This window comes from Rhinolophus sinicus, chromosome 2, assembly GCF_057876585.1.
Source record: "Rhinolophus sinicus isolate RSI-liver-muscle chromosome 2, RSI-T2T, whole genome shotgun sequence".
Taxonomy (NCBI): domain Eukaryota; kingdom Metazoa; phylum Chordata; class Mammalia; order Chiroptera; family Rhinolophidae; genus Rhinolophus; species Rhinolophus sinicus.
The window spans coordinates 113,597,005-113,620,873 of record NC_142502.1 but is presented as its reverse complement, the minus strand read 5'-3'; the positions used below and the strand labels follow the sequence as shown (position 1 = coordinate 113,620,873).

The 23,869-nt window shown below is 42.0% G+C and overlaps 1 protein-coding gene across 3 annotated transcripts in view; it reads right to left on the bottom strand.

Annotated features, from left to right (window-relative positions):
* Positions 1 to 23,869, bottom strand: part of TMEM131 (transmembrane protein 131) — a 178,125-nt gene that overhangs the window by 104,787 nt on the left and 49,469 nt on the right. For all 3 annotated transcript variants that reach the window (XM_019716511.3, XM_019716512.3, XM_074332565.2), the window contains exons 3-4: positions 15,171 to 15,211; positions 574 to 642 (exon numbers count right to left, since the gene is read on the bottom strand). In XM_019716511.3, coding sequence (XP_019572070.3) covers positions 574 to 642; positions 15,171 to 15,211 — 110 coding nt within the window. The remainder of the gene's footprint in view (positions 1 to 573; positions 643 to 15,170; positions 15,212 to 23,869) is intronic.

Below are 23,869 nucleotides of genomic sequence, written 5' to 3'. Positions count from 1 at the left end.
GTTGGGGTGGAACCCAATGTGGCTGAAGACTTGTTTTCCCCTCAGTGCAATGTGCAAACTGAGACGAGAAGTGGGAGGTGAGCCTGATGCATGGTTGAGGAGGCAAGGCTGCGGCCGAGTCGTGTCTTTCTATAGGGTTTGCGTCTGTTTGCCTTTCTGGGCTGACAGTACTATTTACTTGGTGATGTACAAACTTGAAAAGCATATGCATCAAACAAATAAATAATATATCCTCTGTAGCCACAAGGAAACATTTAAGTAATAAAAATGGAAATGCAGTGCTCATCAGAAAAGGTGACCTATACTGTATACTGGGTCTGAAGATTAGATCCTCTGAACCAGACTCTAATATGTGGGTAATTTTCAAACTTCTAAAGTTAAATTTATATGTTAGCGTTGTAATATTTCTTCCCATTTGCAGACCATACTCAACATCATTTGTGTCCCTGACGACATGAACATTAATTTTCTCGTACAGACAACACAGGCAAAAGGCAAGACAAATGCACAAATAAAATATTAATACATGGAACAGTTTAACGGGAAACTATGGTCTGAACATTGTGAACTTACTGTTCATGGAAATCCAGCATTGGTGGTTCAAATCGTATAGGTCTGCAATTACCCCGGTACAGAGATATACTGCAAGCAAAAAGAAAACAACTCAGAAGTAATTCACAGTATTTTCCCAAACCAAAACCAGACTCTTAAATGTTGTCATGAGAAAGTATCACTACAAAAAGTGGAGTCTGATGTTCTATCAGGAATGTGCATTACTTTTTTTCATTAGAGAAAATAAAAAAATGTTGTGTTTTTTAAAAATGTAAAGAAAAAATAGGAGTCAGTTTTCCTACTGAAAGGTATGCGAACACAGAAAATGCTCGGGTAGATTGAATGTTGCAATTTATTTTGGTCAACATAGTTGATAACAATATACCTATATGCTCACCTGGATTTTTTGATACGTGTACAATGAAGAACAAATAGTGCAACTAAACATACTTGGCAGATAATATATATAGAGAATAAACATAATGACATTGTAACTAGAGTGGCAAAGGAACTAAATAAAAATGAATTTTGGGATAGAAATTTCTAAGAACTGAAATATCTTTTTAATCTGTGTGGAACACACTGCTGCATGACATCTTGGACTAAATACTTGCATCATTTCTAACTATCCCATCTGATATTAGAACTTCCCACTGAAACAGATTTTGGAATAGCAAACCTCCTAGACATCACTATGACCTCACAGCGATGTAAAGTATAAATGACCGGGGGCCCCTGGGCGGGGGTGGGGCCCACACACCTATAGTCATCTGTTTCCGCATGGAGTAGGTCAGACATTCAGTCAGCCACTGAAGTTTCTAAATAGCGGATGTTTATCTTTCTGTTGCATTTTAAAAAATGACTAAGAACAAACCTCACCTTTGTGAGATGATTATTTTCATCACTACCATAATTCACAGGAACACAAGCTTCAAAATGATACAGTGATTTCATTCAGGAAACAGAGGACATGCATGAAATAGAAAAGGGCATACAGAATATGAACATACAGGAAGTTAGCTTTAACTCGATGCGATAAAGATTACACAGTCTGAGTAGTGGAATAAATGAGCTAGAAGTAACAAAGCTCAAAGGTGTGTTCAGCCGGACCAATTCAGAGGAGTCCTCAGTGCTGCTTGATAATAATCCCTCTATATATGGCAAACAAAAGATGACAAACACAAACAAGGAAAACACCAAACATAAAATTCTACTTTTCTGAAGCAAAGAACCAAAGACACTGGGACAGAGAAGGCACAATTCCTCACAAGACAGATGCCACGTGCAGTAAGGGGTAAGAATCCACTCTTGATCTCGGTTCTTTTTAGCCATCTTATAATAGGACACCTGGCTCCTTTAAACAAGAGATACTGATCAGCTCATCAGTTCTAATGGTGTGAAAACCAAACTTCCACAAAATCTTAATCCAACCAAGGGGAAAAAATATAATGCATATAGTAAATGTGTGTGAGTCAGTAATTCACATATAAACACATGCCAGACACAAAGGAAATTAAGGTACAGTTTTTATCTGCCACAGAACTGAGAGTCTATATCCCAATATGGAATATGTATAACGTGGCCATACAAGGTAAAAAAAATAAATCCTGTTCATCGAACACAAACAGACTGAATGCCAGGGGCTGTCCATTGCTGGGGCTCTGGGAACAAGCCAGAGCACGGCCCTAACATCCCAGCAAGGCGCAAAGGAGGTGATGACGTAGGACACACAAAGACAAATCACACACAGCAGGATCAGAGAAGGCCTCTCTGGGAGGGACCCTGGAGCGGAGACTGTAACGGTGGGGATCTGGGAAGGGGGGAGGATGCACTTGGCCTCCTGAGGACAGAGGCGGACACGGCCAGAATGCAGAAGAGGCCGGGAGGAGGGAGGCGCTGCGACCAGAGGCACAAAGGCCAGGTCTCCTTGGAGGAGTCTGCGTTTTATTATAAACATAACAAAAGCCTCCACAGTGTTTTGCACGAGGAATACCATGGTCTGACACATGTGAAAAGGTTAATTCTGGCTGCCGTGTGAAGTGCAGACGGAGGCGCCCCGAAGTGGAAGCCCCTAAGCCATGCAGCAAGCAGACCAGAGGGCTGGACGTGAGCAAGGCTGACTGCACGGGCGGCTGGTGAGAAGCGGCGCTTTTACGAATGTATCTGGAAGCTGCAGACCACAGGTGTGAAGGAAAAGACAGGAATCAAGGATGACTTGAGTCTAAGAGTTTGGCCTGAGAAACTGGACACACAGCGTTGACATGGGAGGAGTGGGTTGGAAGGGGTGTAGATGGGTCCATGTTCAAGGGGATTGTTTTAGACATTTAAATCTGCAATGTCTTATCTCGGTGGAGATGTCGAGTAGGCAGCTGGATATACATGGTTACTGCTTAGTATGAAAATGTTACTGATTATGTGTCCTGATCTCAGACCTGGTCACTGGTGAATTAATTGTAATAGTTTGTATACAGATGCTCTTAGATTTTTCCGTCACTGTATGTGCTGCCAAAATAACCACTATGTTGACCGATCTTTGTAGACAAATCATCTGCAAGTAACAACAATTCTATTTCTTCCTTTCAACCTCCAATTCTTGTTTTCCTTTTTCATGCCCTGTGTCGGTTGAGACAGTCCATAAAACGCTCCAAGAAGTGGTGTCCACCAATTGTTACTGTGATATTTACAGCATGACCACAGAATATGAGACAGAGGGAAAAAAATATAAAAGAAAATTCCCTCCTAAATAAATGCAGATTTTCAAAGCAATGGCAGATCTATATTTAAGAAACAGCTTAATATTTGAGCAGCTACAACAAAAGTTGGCATAGGTATAATCTTATTTTAATAAAACTAAAAATTCAATAACATAACTGTCATGTATCCATACTGACTGAAAGGGAATTACTATGTTTATTTAGAAGGGCATGACATTGTTTAGTGATTAACAGAAAGCAAATGTTTGCAAATCCAAAAAATTGAAAAATAAAGGGGGAAGAAGCAGTATGAAAAACGGTACCCTTTGGCAATTTCAAAAAAACAGAATCTGAGATTTTATAATAATAAAATGCATGATTTTATGCTTTCTGCAGGGATGGTATTTATTTTGAAAGTCTCAATGCAATGTTTTCATTTGCACTAAAATATTAACTATTTATTTGGAGAGAGAGATGAACAGACTGTTCCTGACTTGAAGCTGGGGAACAACTAGAGGGAGACAAGACACCTTACAGGACATGGTCTGTGCTCTTTGGAGAACTGTCAGATCAAAGTTCAGCAACCAGCTCCCAAATAAAGTAGAGGCCTTCTTGGAACTTTTGTTTAAACTAGGAAATTCAAGATGTTTTCCTAGGGGCAGTTACTACTTAAACAAAAGGTACTCTTTGGCCCAATGTTTCTTAAAGAATTGTTTATGTTCTGCTTACACCTTAATCACCTAAATGCTTATAAGAAGTGCAGTGTCCAGGGTCCCAGCCCCAGAATCTTGTTCCTTACATCTAGTATGGAACCAGAAACCCGTGTTTTCACATATATGCTCACGTTTGGGAACTACTCTTTTGTATCTCGATCCACAATAAGCATTTCAAGCAGGATTAGGGAGGGGGAAAAAGCTTCTTAGTAAGTAAATGCTTCACACTCACCAACAGTTTAAAATCGTTCCAAATATGATTTTTACTAGAGAAAGCTAAACAGAAAAAAACCAGTGACTTCAGAGAAATGGTCTAAATTCTTCCTACATAACACACTCCCCTATAAACACATTTTAGCTTAACCCTGTATTTCTCTGAGGACCATTGAGGTCGAACATCTTTTTATTTACTGTCTAATTAGACATCTTCTTTTGTAAACGGTCTGTTCAAAGATTTTTAACTGGGGTGTTTGTCTCATGATTGCGTTGTAAGGTGTGAGAGTTCTTTATGTATTCTAGACACACGCCCTTCATGAAACATGTCTCCTCCGAGTCTTGTCCCCGTCCTTTTCCTACTGTGACTGGTGTCCTGTGGGCAGCGGCACAACGAAGACAAGACATGCCGTTTTGACTTCAGTCCCCCTCACAAGTCCACCACTTCGCAACCATCCACAGACAAGACCCCACTGTGGAACCCAACATGGGGGTGAGGCTGAAGACCCCCTAGGATAACAGGGACCAAAAGGACCACACAGAAAATGGTAAGAGGAGGGCTACACTGACGGCCCCACTCCTCCACCCGGCCAGCACAGCCCACACTGAGAGGGCCCCCTAAGGCCTATGGTGTTTCCAGTGGGAAAGGGACGAGCCCACGGTAACCTCAGCTCCCCCAGTGTGATGGGTCACTTTCTGGAATGCCCACTTGGGGATTGCAGGGGGATCCACGAGGGCAAATCTGTGGGCCTGGACACTGGACATCAGACTGGGATGGGGAAGGGGGGGGGTGGGGCTCATAGCAAGCAGCTCCTGGTTCTTGGCTCCCTGCATTACTGCTTTCACCAGCACTCAAGCAGACATCCCAGCCAGTGGCCGTGCCACTCTGCACAGTCAAGCCAAGCCAGTGGCCCTGTCTGGCCAGGGAGTTTGGTGGGCAACTCTGCCTGCTTCGAGTCCCTAAGAAACAAACGTACCAGCTATAGACTCTGTCCTATGGTGCCCTGGGCTGGGAAGCAAATTTGAAGGCTCACAGAGGGATGAATACAGCCTCCAGCCCCATTCAGCCAGGAGACCTAAACAAACCATGTGGGAAACTGTGTGGCCCATCCTACAGCCCCGCTCACAATGGCACCTGTGCAGAGAGGCATGCAGTCAGGGGCTCAGTCCACCTGCAAAGCTGTGCTGGTTGCCCATCTTGCCAGGGAGCTCGATGAGCAGCTCTACTGGACTTGGGTCTCCAGGAATCAGGCTGTAAGGACTGTGAAACCTGTTCTAGGGTCCGACCCAGGCAAGGAATCAAATACAGCCCTGCCCCTGCTGAGAACAGCACCCAGCCCTGCCCAACCAGGAAGACCAACCACAGAGTCTGGCCCTGTGGAGCCCGTCCTACAGCTGTGTGTGGACAGGGAACTAAGTCAGTATTGCTATCGAACTGCCCCCAGACAGCAGCAACCCCCTGAACTCAGAGCTTGGGAAGTGGCGTCAGCCAAACAGAGACCCTGATAGCAAACCCCACCTATGCAAAGATACTATCAGCTCACCCATCAAGCATCCCAAGCTGAGCTGAGTGCTGAAGGATTGTCTCTTCTGAAGTGAATGGTGAAGTCTGGAAGAAGAACTGCTTACTCAAATGTAGAGATACCAATACAAGGAATGATGAATCAGGTAAACATGATGCCACTAAAGGAAGCTAAGAAAACTCCAAAAACTGACCTTAAAGAAATCTATGAAGGGTGTGACAAAGAATTAAGAATGACCCTTTTAAATATGTTTAGTGAACTACAAGAACACACAGACAACTAGACAATATTAGGAAAACAATGCATGAATAAAATGAGAAGATCAACAAAAATAGAAACCACTGAAATTAAAAACCAAACAGAAATCCTAGAGCTGAAGAATACAATGACTGAAATGAAGAATTCGAGACGGCTTCAACAACAGACTTGACCAAGCAGAAGAATCAGTGAACTAGAAGATAGTTCATTTGAAATTATCTAGTCAGAGGAGCAAAAAGAAACAGGAATGAAAAAGAGTGAAGAAAACATGTGGCACATAAAGGATATCATCAAGAAAAATAATGTATTATGGGAATCACAGAAGGAGCAGAGAAACGGACAGAAAATATTTTTAAAGCAATAATGAAAGAAAACATCCCAAGGCTGGGGAAAGAAATGGACATTAAGATTTACAGGCCCAAAGGACCCCAAATAGGTTGAACCTGAAAAAGGATACACTGAGACACATGATAATGAAACTGTCAAAAATCAAAAAGAACTTTGAAAGCAGCAAAGAAAAGCAACACATCATTTACAAGGGAACTTTCATAAGAATATAGGAAGGTTTCTCAAAAGAAACCTTGCAGGCCAAGAGAGAGTGAAATGACATATGCAAAATACTGGGGGGAAAAAACCAACTACCAACCAACAATACACCCAGCAAAGCTGTCTTTCAGAAGTGATGGAAAGATAAAGACTTGCCTGAACCATCAAAAGCTGAGGGAGCTCATCTCCACTACACCTTCCCTATGAAAAATGCTAAAGAGCATTCCCCAAGCAGATGCTAATGAACATTAAAAAACATGAATATATGTGTAAAACTCACTGGTAATGGTAAATACCGTGTTTCCCCGAAAATAAGACCTAGCTGGACAATCAGCTCTAATGTGTCTTTTGGAGCAAAAATTAATATAAGACCCGGTATATTATATTATATTATATTATATTATATTATATTATATTATATTATATTATATTATATTATATTATATATTATATTATATATTATATTATATTATATTATATTATATTATATTATATTATATTATATAATATATTATACCTGGTCTTACTATGTTTACTATAAGACCCGGTCTTATATTAACTTTTGCTTCAAAAGACACATTAGAGCTGATTGTCCGGTTAGGTCTTATTTTCGGGGAAACAGGGTATGTAGTCAAAGTCACATTCTCTAACATTGTGATTGTGGTGCTAATTCATTTACAACTCCAGTTTAAAAGTTAAAAACAAAAGTATTAAAATAACTAAAACTAAAATAATTTGTTATTGAACACACAATATAAAATATGTAAAATCTGATATTAAAATGTGAGGGGGAGAGTAAAGGTGTAAAGTTTATGTATATTATCAAAGTTAAGCTGCTATCTTAAAATAGAATGTTAAAAATGGGAGTTTTATGTAAGCCTCATAGTAACCACCAAAGAAAAACCTGTAGTTGTTACACAAAATATTATGATAAAGCAGTCAAACCATACTACCACAAAGGGTCATAAATCAGAAAAGAAGACAGTGAGGTAAGAAGGAACAGGACTTACAAAAAGAAAAAAAAAATTAACAACATGGCAATAGTAAGTCCTTACTTCATCAATAATTACTTTAAACAAAAATGGAGTAAATTCTCCAATCAAAAGACTTAGAATGGCTGAATGGATTAAAAAAAAAGAACAAGATCCAAAGATATGCTGCCTACAAAAGACCGACTTTAGCTTTAAAAACACACACAGTTTGAGAATGAAAGGATAGAAAAAATATTTCAACCGAATGATAACCAAAAGAAAGCAGGGATAGTTATATCAGACAAAATAGACTTTAAGCTAAAAATGGTCAAAAGAGACACAGAAGGTCATTATATAATGATAAAAGGGTCAATCTATCAAGAAGACATAAAAATCATAAATATTTATGCACCCCAACATCAGGGCACCTAAATAGGTATATAAAGCAAACATCAACAGAACTAAAATGAGAAAGAAACAAGAATTCAATAATAGTTGGGAACTTTAATACCCCTTTTCCAACAATAGATAGATCATCCTGACAGAGAATCAATAAAGAAACTGTGGAATTAAAAAATACAGACCAAATGAAGCTAGGAGAAGTATACAGAAAATTTAATCCAACAGCAGTAAAATACATATTCTTCTCAAGTTCACATGCAACATTCCAGGACAGATCATATGTTAGGCCATAAAATAAGTCTTAGCAAATTTAAGAAGACTGAAATTATAGCAAGTATCTTTTCTGACCACAATGGTATAAAACTAGAATCAGTAACAGGAGGAAAACTGGAAAACTCACAAATACATGGAAATTAAACAACCTACTCCTGAACAACTAATGAATGGATCAAAGAAGAAATCAAAAGGGAAATGAAATAGTATCTTAAGACAAATGAAAATGGAAACACAACACATGAAACCTTACGGGATGATGATGGAAAGGAGTTCTAAGAGGGAAGTTTAGAGCAATAAAGGAATACATCAAGAAAAAAGGCAGATCACAAACAAGGTAATTTTATACCTCAAGGAACTAGAAAAAGGGGTGGCCGGATTGCTCAAGTTGGTTAGAGTTCAGCTCTCAACAACAAGGTAACAGTTCAATTCCCTCATGGGATGGTGGGCTGCACCCCCTGCAACTAAAGATTGAAAACCGGGACTGGACGTGGAGCTGAGCTGCGCCCTCCACAACCAGATTGAAGGATGACGACTTGGAGCTGATGAGCCCTGGAGAGAAACACTGTTCCCCAATATTCCCCAACAAAATTAAAAAAGGAACTAGAAAAAGAACAAACTAAGCCCAAGGAAGGAAGAAAGTAATAAAGATTAAAGCAGAAATAAGTGAAATAGGGAACAGGAAAACAATAGAAAGGATTAATAAAACTAAGAGTTGGTTCTTTGAAAAGATAAACAAAATTGACAAACCTTTAGCTAGACTCACCAAGGAAAAAAAGAGGAACCCAATATAAAAATTATACATTTAAGAGGAAACATTACAACTGATACCACAGAAATACAAAGAATCATAAAAGACTAGTATGAACAAATTGGAAAGCCTAGAAGAAATGGATAAATTTCTAAAAGCATACAACCTACCAAGACTGAATTATAAAAAAATAGAAAATCTGAACAAACAACAAGTTTTCTTGGAAGACAAAAACCTCCCAACAGAAAAAAGTGCAGGACCAGATAATTTTACTGGTGAATTTTACCAAACATTTAAAGAAGTATTAATGTCAATCATTCTCAAACTGTTCCAAAAAATTGAAGAGAAGGGAACACTTCCAAACTCATTACGTGAGGCCAGCATTACCCTGATACCAACACCAGATAAAAGACACTACAAGAAAAGAAAACCATAAGCCAATATCCCCGATGAATACAGAGGCAAAAACCCCAAATTCAACAGCACATGAAAAGGATCATACACCATGATGATGAAGTGGGATTTATCCCTGGGATGCAAAAACAGTTCAACATATGCAAATCAATAAATGTGAAACATCACATTAATAGAATAAAAGAGTCATATGATCCATCTGACTAGATGGAGAAAATGAATTTGACAAAATTAAACACACAGTCATGATTAAAAACTCACAAATTGAGGATTGAAAGAATGTACCTCAACATCATAAAGGCCACATATGACAAGCCCACAGCTAACATCATGCTCAACGATGAGAGGCTGAAAGCTTTTCTTCTAACATCAGAAGATGAGGGCGCTCACTCTAATCACTGCTACTGAGCATAGTACTGAACTGCCTAACCACAGCATTTAGGCAAGAAAAGAGAAATGAAAGGCAACAGAATTGAAAAGGAAAAACTAAATTGTCTCTATCTACAGATGACATGGTTCTACATATAGAAAATTCTAAAAACTCCACACAAAAAACTGTTCATCCTGATGCACAAATTCAGTAAAGTTACATGTTACAAAAGCAACACACAAATCAGTAGTGTTTCTTTACACTAACAATAAATTATCTGAAAAAGAAATAAAACAATCCCATTCATAATAGCAGCAAAAACAATAAAATACATAGAAATAAATTTAAACAAGGAGGTGAAAGATCTCTACACTGAAAATTTTAAGACCCTGATGAAAGGAACTAAAAAAGATACAAGGAAATGGAAAGCTATCCTATGTTCGTGGATTGGAAAAATTAATAGTTAAAATCTCCATACTACCGAAAACTGATTATAGATCCAGTACAGTCCCTAGCATAATTCCAATGGCATTTTTTACAGAAATAGAAAAGCAATCTTAAAATTCATTTGAAATCACAAAAGATCCTGAAGAGCCAAAGAAATCCTGAGAAAGAAAAACAAAGCTGGACAAATCACTTCCTGATTTCAAACTATCCTACAAAGCTATAGTAATTAAAACAGTAAGGTACTGGCATAAAAACAGACACATAGACCAATGGAACAGGCAGAGAGCCCAGAAATAAACCCAAGCCCAGAGTCAACTAATATTTGACAAGGGAGCCAAGAACACTCAATGGAGAAAGAAGACAGCCTAAGACCGTCTCCTCAATCAATGGTGTTGGGAAAGTAGAAAACTCAAACCCGACCCTGACGGCCAGCCGACACCACGGCCTTCTGCCAGCAGGCATGTGAGCGAGCTGGCCTGGAGAGGCTTCTGCAAGGCCTGGCCCTCGGAGGCTGGCAGCTTCATGACGTCGGGACTACAGATGCTGTGTCTCAACCCTCAGCTGAGTTGTTCCCAGATACTGCACTCATAGAAACAGAAAGAGTCAATGTTTGCTGTTTGAAGCTGCTGGCTTTGGGGTCATTTAATACACAGCAACAGATAACAAATACAATTACTGCATCACCACCTCCTAAGGATCCCAGCAAGTATCTGCTGAATGACTGACCAAATAAATGAGCAAACACCCACAACTTCCATTCAATAACATTGTAAAGTTTGCAAACTACTGTTACCCCAATAAGCCTTCTCATTTGATCCTCGCTACCACTTTATGTAACGCATCATAAGGTAAGATTTGCAGGCAGAGAAATGATCTTCCCCAGTATGCAAATGAAAGCCATGCTCATAGCAGCTGAGAAGCTTTTCTTAAGGTCGCACGGCTGGTGAACAGACCCAGGGCTCTTGGTTTCTCACCTCCTGCATGAGGGCTCCACAGCTCTAGGACGGGACATCCATAACAGGCGAGCTCCTGTCCCAAAATGTGAAGTTAGTGCTGGTACTGATTGTAACATGCTGTGTTCAACTCAAATAAGCACCATGTGCACAGCCACCACTGCATCACGACCAGCAGCTCTTTAAAGAAGATTCCATCATGTAACTCACAGCCGTATTAAAACAAATTAGAAAGGGTGAGCCACAAGGTGGGGGAGAAAAGCAAAACAGAGTATCCCAGGAAATTTAGGTTTTCTACGGTTTTTACTTCCCACAATCTTGAGGTCATGAAAGCAGCAGCCCTTTCCCTGGCAGAATGTCCTGGAAGCCCCTGGAGCCCAGGCCGCCCAGAGCGGAAGCAGGTAACAGTGTTGGGGGGTGGAGGAGGGTGAAGGGGGCAGCATCACTGTTGTACAATCCACCAGCCAGAGCATCACTACGCTAACCAGCTTTTCACGACACAGATCGCCCTGGAGCAGGGACAGCTCACCTACAGAGCAGTTTTGACGCGGGAGAGCTGGGACAGGCTCCATGAGAAAGGCCGGGCTGGAACTACTGGCTTCTCGGGAAGCCAGAAGGTGGGCGGCATGTGGACTACCACTGGGGGATGCATGAAGTGACGACGCAGAAGTGACTCCAGCAGGTCAAAGGGCAGTGTCCATCTCTAATGCTCAGTGACGCTGGGGTGCCCCCGAGGAGAGGCTGGTAGAGGCAGCATGCTGCCCAAGTGGAGACCAACTCTGGAGTCAGAAGCCAGCCTTCACCGCAGCTGTGACCTGGGTCCTGTGCACTGCTCTGAGGAGCATGAGACACCCACCGTGCGCAGCACAAGGCGTGTCTCAGGGGCCTTGATCCCTGACAACTACAGCCTGAGGCTTTCCTGACTGGATTCTAGGGGCCTCGCCAAGTGTGCTGCTTTCTGTCACAAGGAAAACTGCGTTGTTACTTCATCAATGCATGTGCTTTATGATGTCACCAGCAGTGGTGTCCCCACGGTCCTGCCGGAGCCCCCAGCACAGAGCAGACACCTTCAGAACCTGCAAGCCGACCTCTCTCATCCTCTCCCATGTGCTCCCAGTCATGGGCACTGCCCCTCCACATGTCTCACTGGCATCCCTACTCCTCTTTCCAGTGCCCCCCAATTCTCGCTAACTCCCCACAGTCCTCTCCTGGCTAGAACACTGGCTAGAAGAGTGAACACAGTGCAATACAAAAACAGTTAGTGAATGCAGCACTGGGGGCAATCGGGGACGCTGCCCCTCTGGCCTTGGGCACATGCCTGGGTTCCTAGAGTTTCAGCTTCCTCGTGTCACCCAAAGGGGCTCAACAAGACAACCTATTAGGGTGTCTTGTTTAGAATTATCTCTATCTGGTAACTTTCATCTGAGTGAAATTTGCAAACTAAACCTAAACTCTGACACTTTTATAGTTTGTATCTGAACCAAAAAAAAAAAAAAAAAAGCCATTTCTGTTCTTCCACAACTACACATTTACAATTTGTGTTGTTATACAACTATGCATTTTGTATTTTCATTTCACACACACATTTTCATTGAAGTTACTCATGTCTAAATGAGAGTTGAATTTGGCTATGTAGCACTGAGCCCATACAAGGGAACTGGCCAAATCCTTCCCATGTCTGACCATGATGTGCCAGGGAACTACGGAGACTGTATCTGCTCTACATCACAGGTTTTAAAGAAATGACTTAGTAATTCACAAGTACAGCCCTTTAGTTTAAGATTTTGGTTGGTTGATAAGAGGCTAAAATCTAAATTTAGGTTTGTATGTTGCTCTAGACTGAATCGTATCCACTCAACGTTCATCTGTAGAAACCCTACCTCCCAATGTGCTGGCACGTGAAGGTGGGTCTTTGGGAGGTGACAACGGTTAGATGAGGTTATGAGGGTGGCCCCCACGATGGGATTGGTGCCCTTAAAAGAGACACAGAAAGCTTGCTTCCTGTCTCCGTTCACCATGTGAGGATGTAAGGCAGAGTCAGCTCCCACTGGGGAACCAAATCTGTTGGTGCCCTGAGAGCCTCCAGAACTGGGAGAGATAAATGTCTGTTGTTTAGCTGCTCAGTCTATGTGGTGCTGTTACAGCAGCTGCGCTGACTCACACATTTTGGTGCCCAATCCAGTTCCATACCCACAGGCTGTTACATACCAATTTGAACTTAATGCTTATCCAATAATGGTCTTGGTCAGAAAATAGAAGTGAGTTGTGATTGTTTTAAATGTATCTGCAAATCGTCCCATATTCCTGCCATCAATAAGTGGTGGTGACTGCCCTCCCTCGCCCCCTCCCCTCAGAGCCTTGAATCCTTCCATGCCAAGCTAAGTGAAGTGACTGGCTGACCAAGAGTACACGACTTCAGAGGGTAGGTCATAAAAGATAACCGGGCTTCCACTGGTTCTCTCTGGGATGTCCACTCTTGGAGTCCAGCCCAAATGCTGTGAGAAGCCCAAATGAGCCTATGAGAAGGCCCACAGAGGGGCCATATGTAGGCGTTCTAGCCCAGCTGATGTCCTGGTAACAAGTCAGCATCAATATGCGAGCCACCCGGCCTCCAGCTTGCAGCCATCGAGTCACGCCCTGCTCAGCAGTCTCCCCAGGGAGCTCCCCTGCTCCCCGATCACCATGGAGCAGAGGTAAGCTGTCTCTGCCTACATTCCTGACCTGCGGAGTCTGACGGCACAGTAAGATGACTGGTTACGCCACTACGTTTAGGGGGTTTGTTAGACAGATGCAGCTAACAGATAGCGGGATGTGAGATCGGAATATCATTATGTACTGACAGAAATTCTTCCTTCTACCAGGAAAATAACTAAAGCCCAGCCCTTGATCAGGATGAATAACCTCACTGTCATGCATGTACCCAGTATGAGTCCATAGCTAATTTCCCAACTGCTGGAGTAAAGGATAAGAAGCACAAGGTAACAGATGTGCTTTTCTCCTCACCTATTTGGCTCGAGATGGCCAGAGAGTTCTGGGGTGCTTCGATGGTCCAGCCAAGGTGGCATGAGGCTGACTCGACATGGCCTGTGAACAGTCCGCCCAGAGCGTGTGGGGAGGCTGGGAGCGCGCCGTTATGCTTTCTAATCCCAGCAGCACAGCGGTCCAGGCCTGACGGCAGTCGGCATCCCTGTGCAGGGCAGCTCCCACAGGCAGGGCAGTGGGGAAGTAGGGCCATGGAACGGCAGATGCGAGAGAGCCTAACAATGGCTGCCGAAAGAGTGGCTGCCATTTATGGAGTTTGAGTTGCCTTATCTGAGTATTTGCTACTTCTGTCTCAAACTAAAATTCTCTGTTGACGCTGTCTGAATATCACTGGTCTGAGGACAATCCTGCATGTAGGACGTACTCCAGCATCAAGGATCTCCAATTCACAGAGCTCTCCTTCCCCTTCAGACGCCAGCTGCAGGCTCGCACGGGACACGAAAGGGAAGCAGGCCAGTACCGTTCTCCATACTGTCTCCCAAACAGAAGTGAAGCCACCAGAAGAGCAAAGGACCTGGAGGTGGGCAGGTGTCCTCACATGCACATGCATATACAGGTTCTCCTACTACCTGAAGGTCAAACACCTGCCCTGTTTTAGGTGTTTAAAGCGGGTCTGTTAGTCCCGACACTGGGTTTCCTGCTCTCAGTTCCTCTTCTGGGGCCCACAGGCAGAAAGACCCCTGGTGATACAGGGGACAGCTATGATAGTCCCTAGAAGGCAAGGAGAACCACGGGAGGCAGTGGAGTGACAAGGCTGACCCGCTTCCGAAGCCAGGGGTTTCAGCCTCGAGGAGAAGCCCTCAGGTACGATGAGGAGGAACGCTACTCGAGGCACCACCCGCAAATTCAGATTTACACCCGCTTTCCCCTACACGACACTTAAAATACACGATACAATGGTATTTGTAATATGTTTTTCACTTTTCACCCAGAAAATGGGTGAAGGAGGAGCACATCGCAAGAATCCTCCAGAAGGAACTGAAATTGTTAGTACCTAACTATGTCTACAAAATTGTATAGACTATAAAATATATATATTCCTTCCTTACCTTTTCTGTTGATATGAACTGAGTCCAAGCGTTGTCTCAGTCTGTGAAAGGAAGAAAGCAGTGGTGAAAATACTGAAACCACATCTTAACACTACAGATATATGCTACATCCAAAATATTTTATTGTACTTTCAACTTTGATCTAATGCTCACTTGGATTTTCAGGTTAAACCTGACCCCCTAATCATATGATTAGGCACCACAGTGTGCCATATAGATTTGGCACACTATATACTGGTATGTGTCCCCCGCTTACCCAAAGTTCGCTTTCCACCGCTTCACTTTACGGAAGCCCTACATCAGTACTCCTTTCCACTAACCGAAAGAACCCCAAAGAGGACTTTCACTTTTACAAAAAAAGGTGAAAAGTTCAAAGAGCGTCCGCGTCTGTTCTGCAGCGGTCGTCACGGGGCAGCTGCCCGAGCTCCTGAGCTCCTTCCGGGAACCACACTGGGCGTCTCGGCATCCAGCTTCAGAGCCCTCACTGTGTCTGGGAGCAGCTGGGCTTTGTCTCCACTGAGTCTGTGGTCCATTAGCAAGATGGGTCCTCGGGAATCGAAAGGGCCTTAGAGAGCTCGTGAGGGTGTGACGCTCAGTGTAAAACTGGACGTGATTTAGAGCTTCGATCATGATGAGCAAAATAAAGACAATGTGCCTGCAGTGAATTTGGGGTCTGGAAACACTCAAAAATTTCTCCATTTAGAACTTAATAGTAATTGCTTCTTTGCTTTCTGCCATTTTGGCTTATGAAAGGTTGCAAAGGAACCTCTACTTTTGGATAGCGAGAGCAACCTATAATTCAGGAGCGAGAATCGTTTGGATGACACTTTCCACATACATGGAAATCATACAAAGGAATGGGCCTGGTTTTTAGCGTTTGTCGGACCAATACCGCCTCAGAGGGAGTCTGCCTCAGTCACCTGGTGGACTCCCATGTCTCTCGCCATTCCCTGCTTACTCCTGCGTGCCAGGTGCTGGCATAACAGTTCCTGCGGCTACAGAGCTCAAGGAACGGGGCAGGGGGACAATCATTAGAACTAAATAAATGTGTTTACACACTGAGTAAAGGACTGTGGCAGAGAACAGACAGGTGAGACTTAAATGTGAGGAGGGAAGGCCTGTCTGCAGAGACCACTGAAGCCTACAGGGTAAGAAGAGCTGTGTGTGGAGGAGGCAAGGTTGTGTGGAGGTGGAGAAAACAGCATGTGCAAAGGTCCTCGCACATGGAAAAGCCTGGCTGTTCAAGAAACAATCACGTCTATTTGGCTGGAGCTTAGAGGGAAGAAGGAGAGGAGAGGAAAACAAGGCTGGAGGGCTAGGCAGGAGCCAGGTTACCTTGTGCTCTGGTAAGAGGCCATGGTAAGGAGACTGGATTGTGAATATTCTAAATGCAATACATGGGGTCTGGCAGAGTAGGAGAGACAGGCAGAAACAGGCATGGTTTTAAAGACATTTTTCTGGCTTTAGTGTAGAGGACAGATTAGAAGACAGCAAGAAAGAAAGCAAGAAGTTGGGAGGCAACCGATAAAGGAAATGAACTGCTTAATGATGATGTGGAAGGAAAAGCTCAAGTCTAAGGAATACAAACCATCAGTGAACTTACCCCTCAGAGTTAGCTTCTCCAATACAATTAGAAACAAGCAGTATCGTTCCCATTAATACATCTTGTTTTGAAACGGTATTTTGGAGAATTTATGTGGGGGGAATGTGGTAGATGTAAGAAAATGTCCTTATCTTTTGAAAGTGAATGCTCGGGTGAAGTGTCAGGATGTCTGCAATTTTCTTTAAAATGTTTCACCAGTGTAATCTGCGTGTGGAGTTGTGTGTGTAACAAACCTGGTGAACAATGTTCACAACTGTTGGGTCTATTTCAGTAGTAGGTGAATGGGTATTCATTCTACACTCTTCAATTTTCTGTACTTGAAGAAAATTTCTTTAACTTTTTATTATAGGAGACAATATTTGCAAATCGTCTACTATTTGACAAAGGATTAATATACATACTACATAAAGAACCTCCATAAATCAGCAGCAAAAAACAACAGTCAACCTGATTTAAAAACAGAGAGGACTTAAATAAACATTTCTCTAAAGAGGACATACAAATGGCCAGTAGGCACACGCAAGGCTGCTCAACGTCACTAACCATCAGGGTAATGCAAATCCAAACCACCACGAGGTACCACCTCACTCCCATCAGGATGGCTGCTATCCAGAAAACAGAAAACAAGCATTGGTAGGGATGTGGAGATACTGATACTGGGAATGTAAACTGCAGCTGCTAGGAAGGATGGTATGGCAATTCCTCCAAAAATTCCACAATTACCATGTGATCCAGCAATCCCACTTCTGGGGACAGACCCAGAAAGCAGATAGCAGTGACTCAGGGAATGAGACAGCCACGCTCTCAGCAGCATTACTCACAACAGCTAAAGAGTGGAAGCAACCAAGTGTCCATCAACTGACAAACGGACAAACTAAATGTAATTTATACCACAGAACATTACTCAATCTTGAAAAGAAAGGCAATTTTGATAATGCGACTACACGGATGAACTTGACGACTAAGTCTACACTTACACTAAGTGATATAAGCCAGTCACAAAAGGACACATACTGTTAAGATTCCACTTGTATGAGGTCCCTACACTAGTCAAATTCATAGAGACAGAAAGTAGAAAGTGGTTTAAAATATAAACTGACAGGAACAGAAAGCAGATCAGTGATTGCCCAGAGATGAGGGCAAGGGCGGCAGGGCCCGAGTGCCAGCGAACTGTTGTGGACGATGGGTAGGTCTCACTCTCTGATTGCAGCGATGGCTCCACAGGTGTATAAATATGTCAAACTTCAAACTGCACACTTTAAACATGTACAGTTCACTGCATGTCACTTACACTTCAAACAAAGGGCATGACTTAACAATTGTAGAACAGCGAAACTGGTTCCCGTTTGAAGTTGACAGAAAGGGGACTCAGGAAGTATATCACACATGTACACTTTCTTGAGAGAAAAAAAATCTTCATGAAGACAATCTAGCCAGAAAGATTACTCACGAAGAATTGCAAATGAGGAAGCTGTCTTGAGAAAGACAGGCAGATACTAAAGGTAAACAAACTGTGGAAATAGGTTAGGATAACAGAAAGTAAATGTTTTTGAAGTACAAGCCACAAAATAGAAATATAATCATTTAACTATAATAAAGAATAAAAATCTCAGGACATGCTAACAGTACACCCCAAGTACTGAGAAAAAGGGAGAGATCACAACAGACACTACTTTCTTTCTGCAGTAATTATTCTTCCTCCTCCTTATGTTTCAATTGCAATATTCGAGAATCATTAGACTGTACATGCAAAGGTTCATTTCTGGGAGCTCTGCTCTGTGCCAGTGGTCTGTGTGTCTGTCTCCATGCCAGTGACAGACTGTTTTGGTTACTGCAGCATTGTAGTTAAAGTTTTAAAGGGAAGCATGAATCCTTTCGCTTTGATCCTTTTCAAGGACATTTGGCTACTTGAGGTATCTTGAGTTTCTACCTGAATTTTAGGATGGGTTTTTCTATGTCTGCAATAAAAAATAAAAAAAACAAAACACTGGAATTTTGATAGGAGTTGCATTGAATCTGTAGACTCCTTTGGATAGTAGGGCATCTTAACAATATTAAGTCTTCCAGTCCATGAACATGGGCTGTGTTTTCATTTATTTATGTCTTTAATTTCTCTCAGCACAACATGGATGAATCTCAAAATAATTTGTTTGTACATTTCCTTGTACCAGTCTTTCACCTCCTTGGTTAATTCCTAGGTATTTTATTCTTTACAGTGCTATTTTAAATGGACTTGTCCGTTTGGCTCCTTTTTGGCTTGCTCATTGTGAGTGTACAGGCACACCTTTCACTGCCCTTCACTTTACTGCACTTTGCAGAACAGCACATTTTCATCAACATCAAGGTGAGGCCCTCCACCAGCAAAACAATACAACTCGCTGAAGGCACAGAAAATGGCTGGCATTTTTAGCAATGAAGTATTTTTAAATTTAGACATGTGCGATTGCACACTTACTAGACTACAGTACAGTGTAAACATGACTTTTCCCCAGTGCACTGGGAAAACGAAAACATTCACGTGACTCACGCTGTGCCGTGCGTTTTACTGTGCTGATCTGGAACCAGCCTGCACTGGCTCTGAGGCCTGCCTGCCTCACAGGACGTGGAAGGTGGATGTGCCTCACCTAAGCCAGCCAGTGTCTGTGAGGAGTCATGTCTGCCGCAGTCTTGTCAAGTCACCTGGACGCTTGAATATTTCCAGTGACAAGGAAACAAACCTATCTGGTTCTGCAAGTCTTAGCTTAATTTTACTACTTTTGATTAAAATAAGTTGACACTTGAAGAGCAAAACTTTTTAAAAAGGTGTGTAATGTTCAATGACCATTTCAATAGGAACTTTAACACAGTAAATCTCTTGAATCTCCTCTTCTTACTGCAGTCTTTTTCTACACTTTGAACTGTTTTCCTTGTGTGCACGTGAGAGGAAAATACTCATTTGAATCATCTTCCTTTTGCCTAAAATGTGCTTCTCCGACACTTAGCTTCCCTCTTAGGTAAAAAGCACACACTGATTTTGTATCCTGCTACTTTGCTGAATTCATTTATTAGTTCTAACAGATTTTTTTGTAGAAATTTTAGGGTTTTCTACATAGGAGATCCTATCTGTGAACAGACAATTTACTTCTTCCTTTCCAATTTGTAGGCATTTTTTATTTTTTGTCTGACTAGTCTGGCTAGAACTTCTAGTACTATACTGAATAGAAGTGGGTTTAAAGGAAAAGCTTTCATTGTTTTTCACTATGGAGTATGATATTCACTGTGGGATTTTCGAATATGGCTTTTATTATGTCGAGGTGGTTTCCTTCTGCTCCTAATTTGTTGAGTGTTTTTTAAATCATGAATGTGTGTTGATCTGTCAAATGGTTTTCCCTGCATCAATTGAAATAATCATGTGGTTTTGTCCTTTATTCTGTTAATGTGGTGTATCACACTGATTGATTTTCATATGTTGAACCATCCTCACATTCCTGGAATAAATCCCACTTTTCAATGTATTAGTCTCTTAAATCATGTAGAAAATAAAAAGTGGAGTTTCAAACCATTGGTACAGGAATACTAGCTTTTATAATTGCCCATGTATTTCCTTTCACTGAGATATTTGTTTCTTCACACGGCTTTCGAGTTGTTGTCTAGTGTCCTTTCATTTTAACCTGTAGGACTCCCTTTATCATTTTTTGCAGGGTGGGTCTAATGGTAGTGAACTTCCTCAACTTTTGTTTATCTCGGAATGTCTTCATTTCTCCCTCACTTTGGAAGAACAGTTTTGCGGGATATAGGATCCTCAGTTGATAGTTTTGTTTTTTTTACAGCTTTGAATATATTGGCCCACACCCTTCTGGCCTGCAGAACTGGTGGTGACATGCCTGTTGACAATCTTATTAGGGATCCTTTGTGTGTGACGAGTCACTTCCCTCTTGCTGCTGTCAAGATTCTCTTTGTCTTTCAGAAGTTTATCATCTGCTGTGTGTACAAAAAACGGCCTCTCAGACCAGCCCACCTCCTAAGCACACCAATTAGGAATTTAGTCCTTTTCTCTAAGGCAACCCCGTTCACCTCAGGCAGCAGAGTAACAGAAAGTGAAGTGTAAGAGCTTTGGAATCAAACTTGCTTTTTATTTCCCCTACACCCCCTATTATTAGTACTGAAATTTGGGGCCAATTCATGAACTAGCTGAGACTCCAACAACTGCTCAAAAAACCACGTTAGTTCCAGCTATCACGCCCTCTCGTCTGAGCTTCCCTCCTGGGCTCCTGAATGCCCTGTGGTGCGTACAGATAACAGATGCCTGATAGTTAGTATAATAACCACTGAGCATACAATGAGCACTAAGAATATTTATGACCACTGTTTCTTGACAAAGTTGGAACACAAAATTCTATAGTGATAGGCTATAGAAGAACATACTAAACTCTGTGTATGCTCTCAACTCATGAACATTATGGAGCTTGCCTGCCAACATCTTCAAATTCTGTTCATTATTCTGGCAGAATAGTGAAAAAATACAGAGCTAACCTTTTCCTTGGGCTTTATCTTCATTTGTTTCTAAGAAAGTTAATTAGGACAGATTAACGCTTATAAATGAGAGGCTATCTTTTTAAATTCAATCTGCGACTCTTTCAAAGGACCACGTTAGGAAGAGCCAAGCACTTGGATCAGTTAGGGCTGGAACAATGGTTTGAGATGTTCACCCAGGACTCGTGTGGTGAGGAGTCTTAACGCCTGCTTCTGCTGCTGAGGCAGAGTGTTCTGTGCTCACCTCAGGGACTGTGTGATCTTTATAAGGTCTGTACACCAAATCTCAGTTGTCCTGCCACACAGGAGAGACAACGGCCAAAGCACCAACTACAGAACACGTGGGCTGGGGGTTCCTGCTGCGTTAGTCATAACCGTTGTGTTACCGGGTAACCCATGGAATGTGCCGGAGGACGGCACGTGCCTTGTGCTGTGGATAAAGAGTTCTGAAATAAAACAGACCGTGTGTCTCCTGCAGGTTGGATTCCTGCTCTCGCAACGGAACACTGAGCAAATTATTTAACTTCTCTGAGTTTCATTTACCTTATCTTTAAAAAAAAAAATCAAAAAAAATCAAAGCTAATCCAATCTTTATGAGGTTTGGCAGTTTTTACTGACTTATCATCAACTGATTTTTTAGGACTAAAACCATTACCATGAGCCAAGCCACACGAATGTAACACAAATTGCAGGATCTGGGAAGAAATGCGCGCAGGCCAACGCCTCATTTTAAGTAACATACAACCAGGCTGTCGCTTTGCCTTAGCGCCCAGCCACACCACGAAAGTTCATGTCTGGTGGGTGCAAGTGAACTGCTTGAAGGTCCCAACGAAAGTGGAGCCAGTGGGAAAGGCCGTCAGTGCGGAGAGGCTCTCACGCAGGACACGAGGGAGCGACACTGGCAAGGGTGTCCTGGTGGCTTCCAAGTGTGGATCGCCAGTGCCCTCTCTCTCAGATGTAAAACAACAAGGCTGTCACTTTAATTCAATTTGGAGAAACCTGATATATACTCTGCCACAGAAATACTTATGTAGATATTTGTTCTAATTGTGGTTCTAAGAAACCAGATGTTGTTTAAGAAATACTTAAACCTATTAGAAAATTGTCAGAAAGAATGATATTATGTCAAAATCAAAGCTGTCCCTAGGAAATACCCTTCAATATTAAAACGAATAATTTGTATACATCAGTTCAAAAGGGTGTTATCTTTCGCTCCTTGGGGCTATGAAACACATTACCTATAGCATCTCAACACTGGTCATTCTGCAGGAGTCTAAGTGAGGTTTTACTGCAGCCGAGGGAACCAACTGGTACCACCTGCCCTCAACACCTTTCCACTCCAAAATGACCTCTGCCAGATCTGAGGTCTCGACCAAGCTGTGGTCCAAGCATTTCAGCAGACCCACAGCATATGAGCAAATCACATCCCAGTCAACAAGTTCTTCCACAGCAAATCCACTTAGACATGGACTGACAGCCTCCCCCAGCAAAAGTACAAATCAGGATCCAGAGTTTTCAAAATGAATGATCAGCTTGCAATCTAGATGTCTCGTTCCTCAATCAATAAAGAATAAACTACACTTGGAGAATTTCCCAGAAATTCCGTCCTGATTTCCCCGCCCCCCAGATTCTGCAAACAACCCATGAAAGGAGATATTTAAGAGTCATTCCTATAAGTTTCTCCAAGTTCTCATCTTGTAACAGACTGAAGAACTAGGGGGAATAAAAGACTGGGATCATTTTCTAGTAAGAAGGCATTACAAAATTAGACCATTATATTATCTTCAGGTTTTCTTTTATTAGTTTCAGGTGTACAAAACAATGTAATAGCTAGACATTTACACCACTCACAAAGTGATTACCCACCTCCCCCAAGTTACTACCCCTCTGACATTGTATATAGCTGTTACAATTCCATTGACTCTATTCCCTATGCTGTACTCCACATCCTGTGACTATATATATATATATATATATATATATATATATATATATATATATATATAAAATTATAGCTGACATTCAGTATTACTCTGAATATTATCTTCAGTTTTAAAACACAAAAGCCACACAAAGATTTTCTGCAAGTACCAGGCAGACATCTCTTACATACAGGTGTGAATGATACATTTAACAATTCAGAAGCAAGGAAACCGCTGTCATCCAGAACACTTGCTTCATTCAGAGAAAAATAACCTTAAAATGCATCATTTTTTATCTTGCTCTCTGTTTGGCTTAGTGTCTGAAATCCAAATTTATGCTAAAACACAAATAGAAATCTTATTCCAGGTCCCTAGCAGAATTATTTCTCTGTATCCTTTACCTAACTTTAATGTTTACTTTCCTGCCTTTATTATAAGCCATAGGAAGTAGTCTTTCAGCACTACGTAAGTCACAGATGTAGTCATAAACAAGTACACAGATCCATCATGGGCACTACCGTGTAACAGACTAACAATCACACCTAGAGGGCAGGCCCAGAACTCTACTGCCAGGCCCACCCCACAGTCACAGAATCTCGGGCAGCTTTCTTAATCCAAAACTTGGTTTCCCTTGAGTATGAAGAAAAAATCATCCGTCGTGC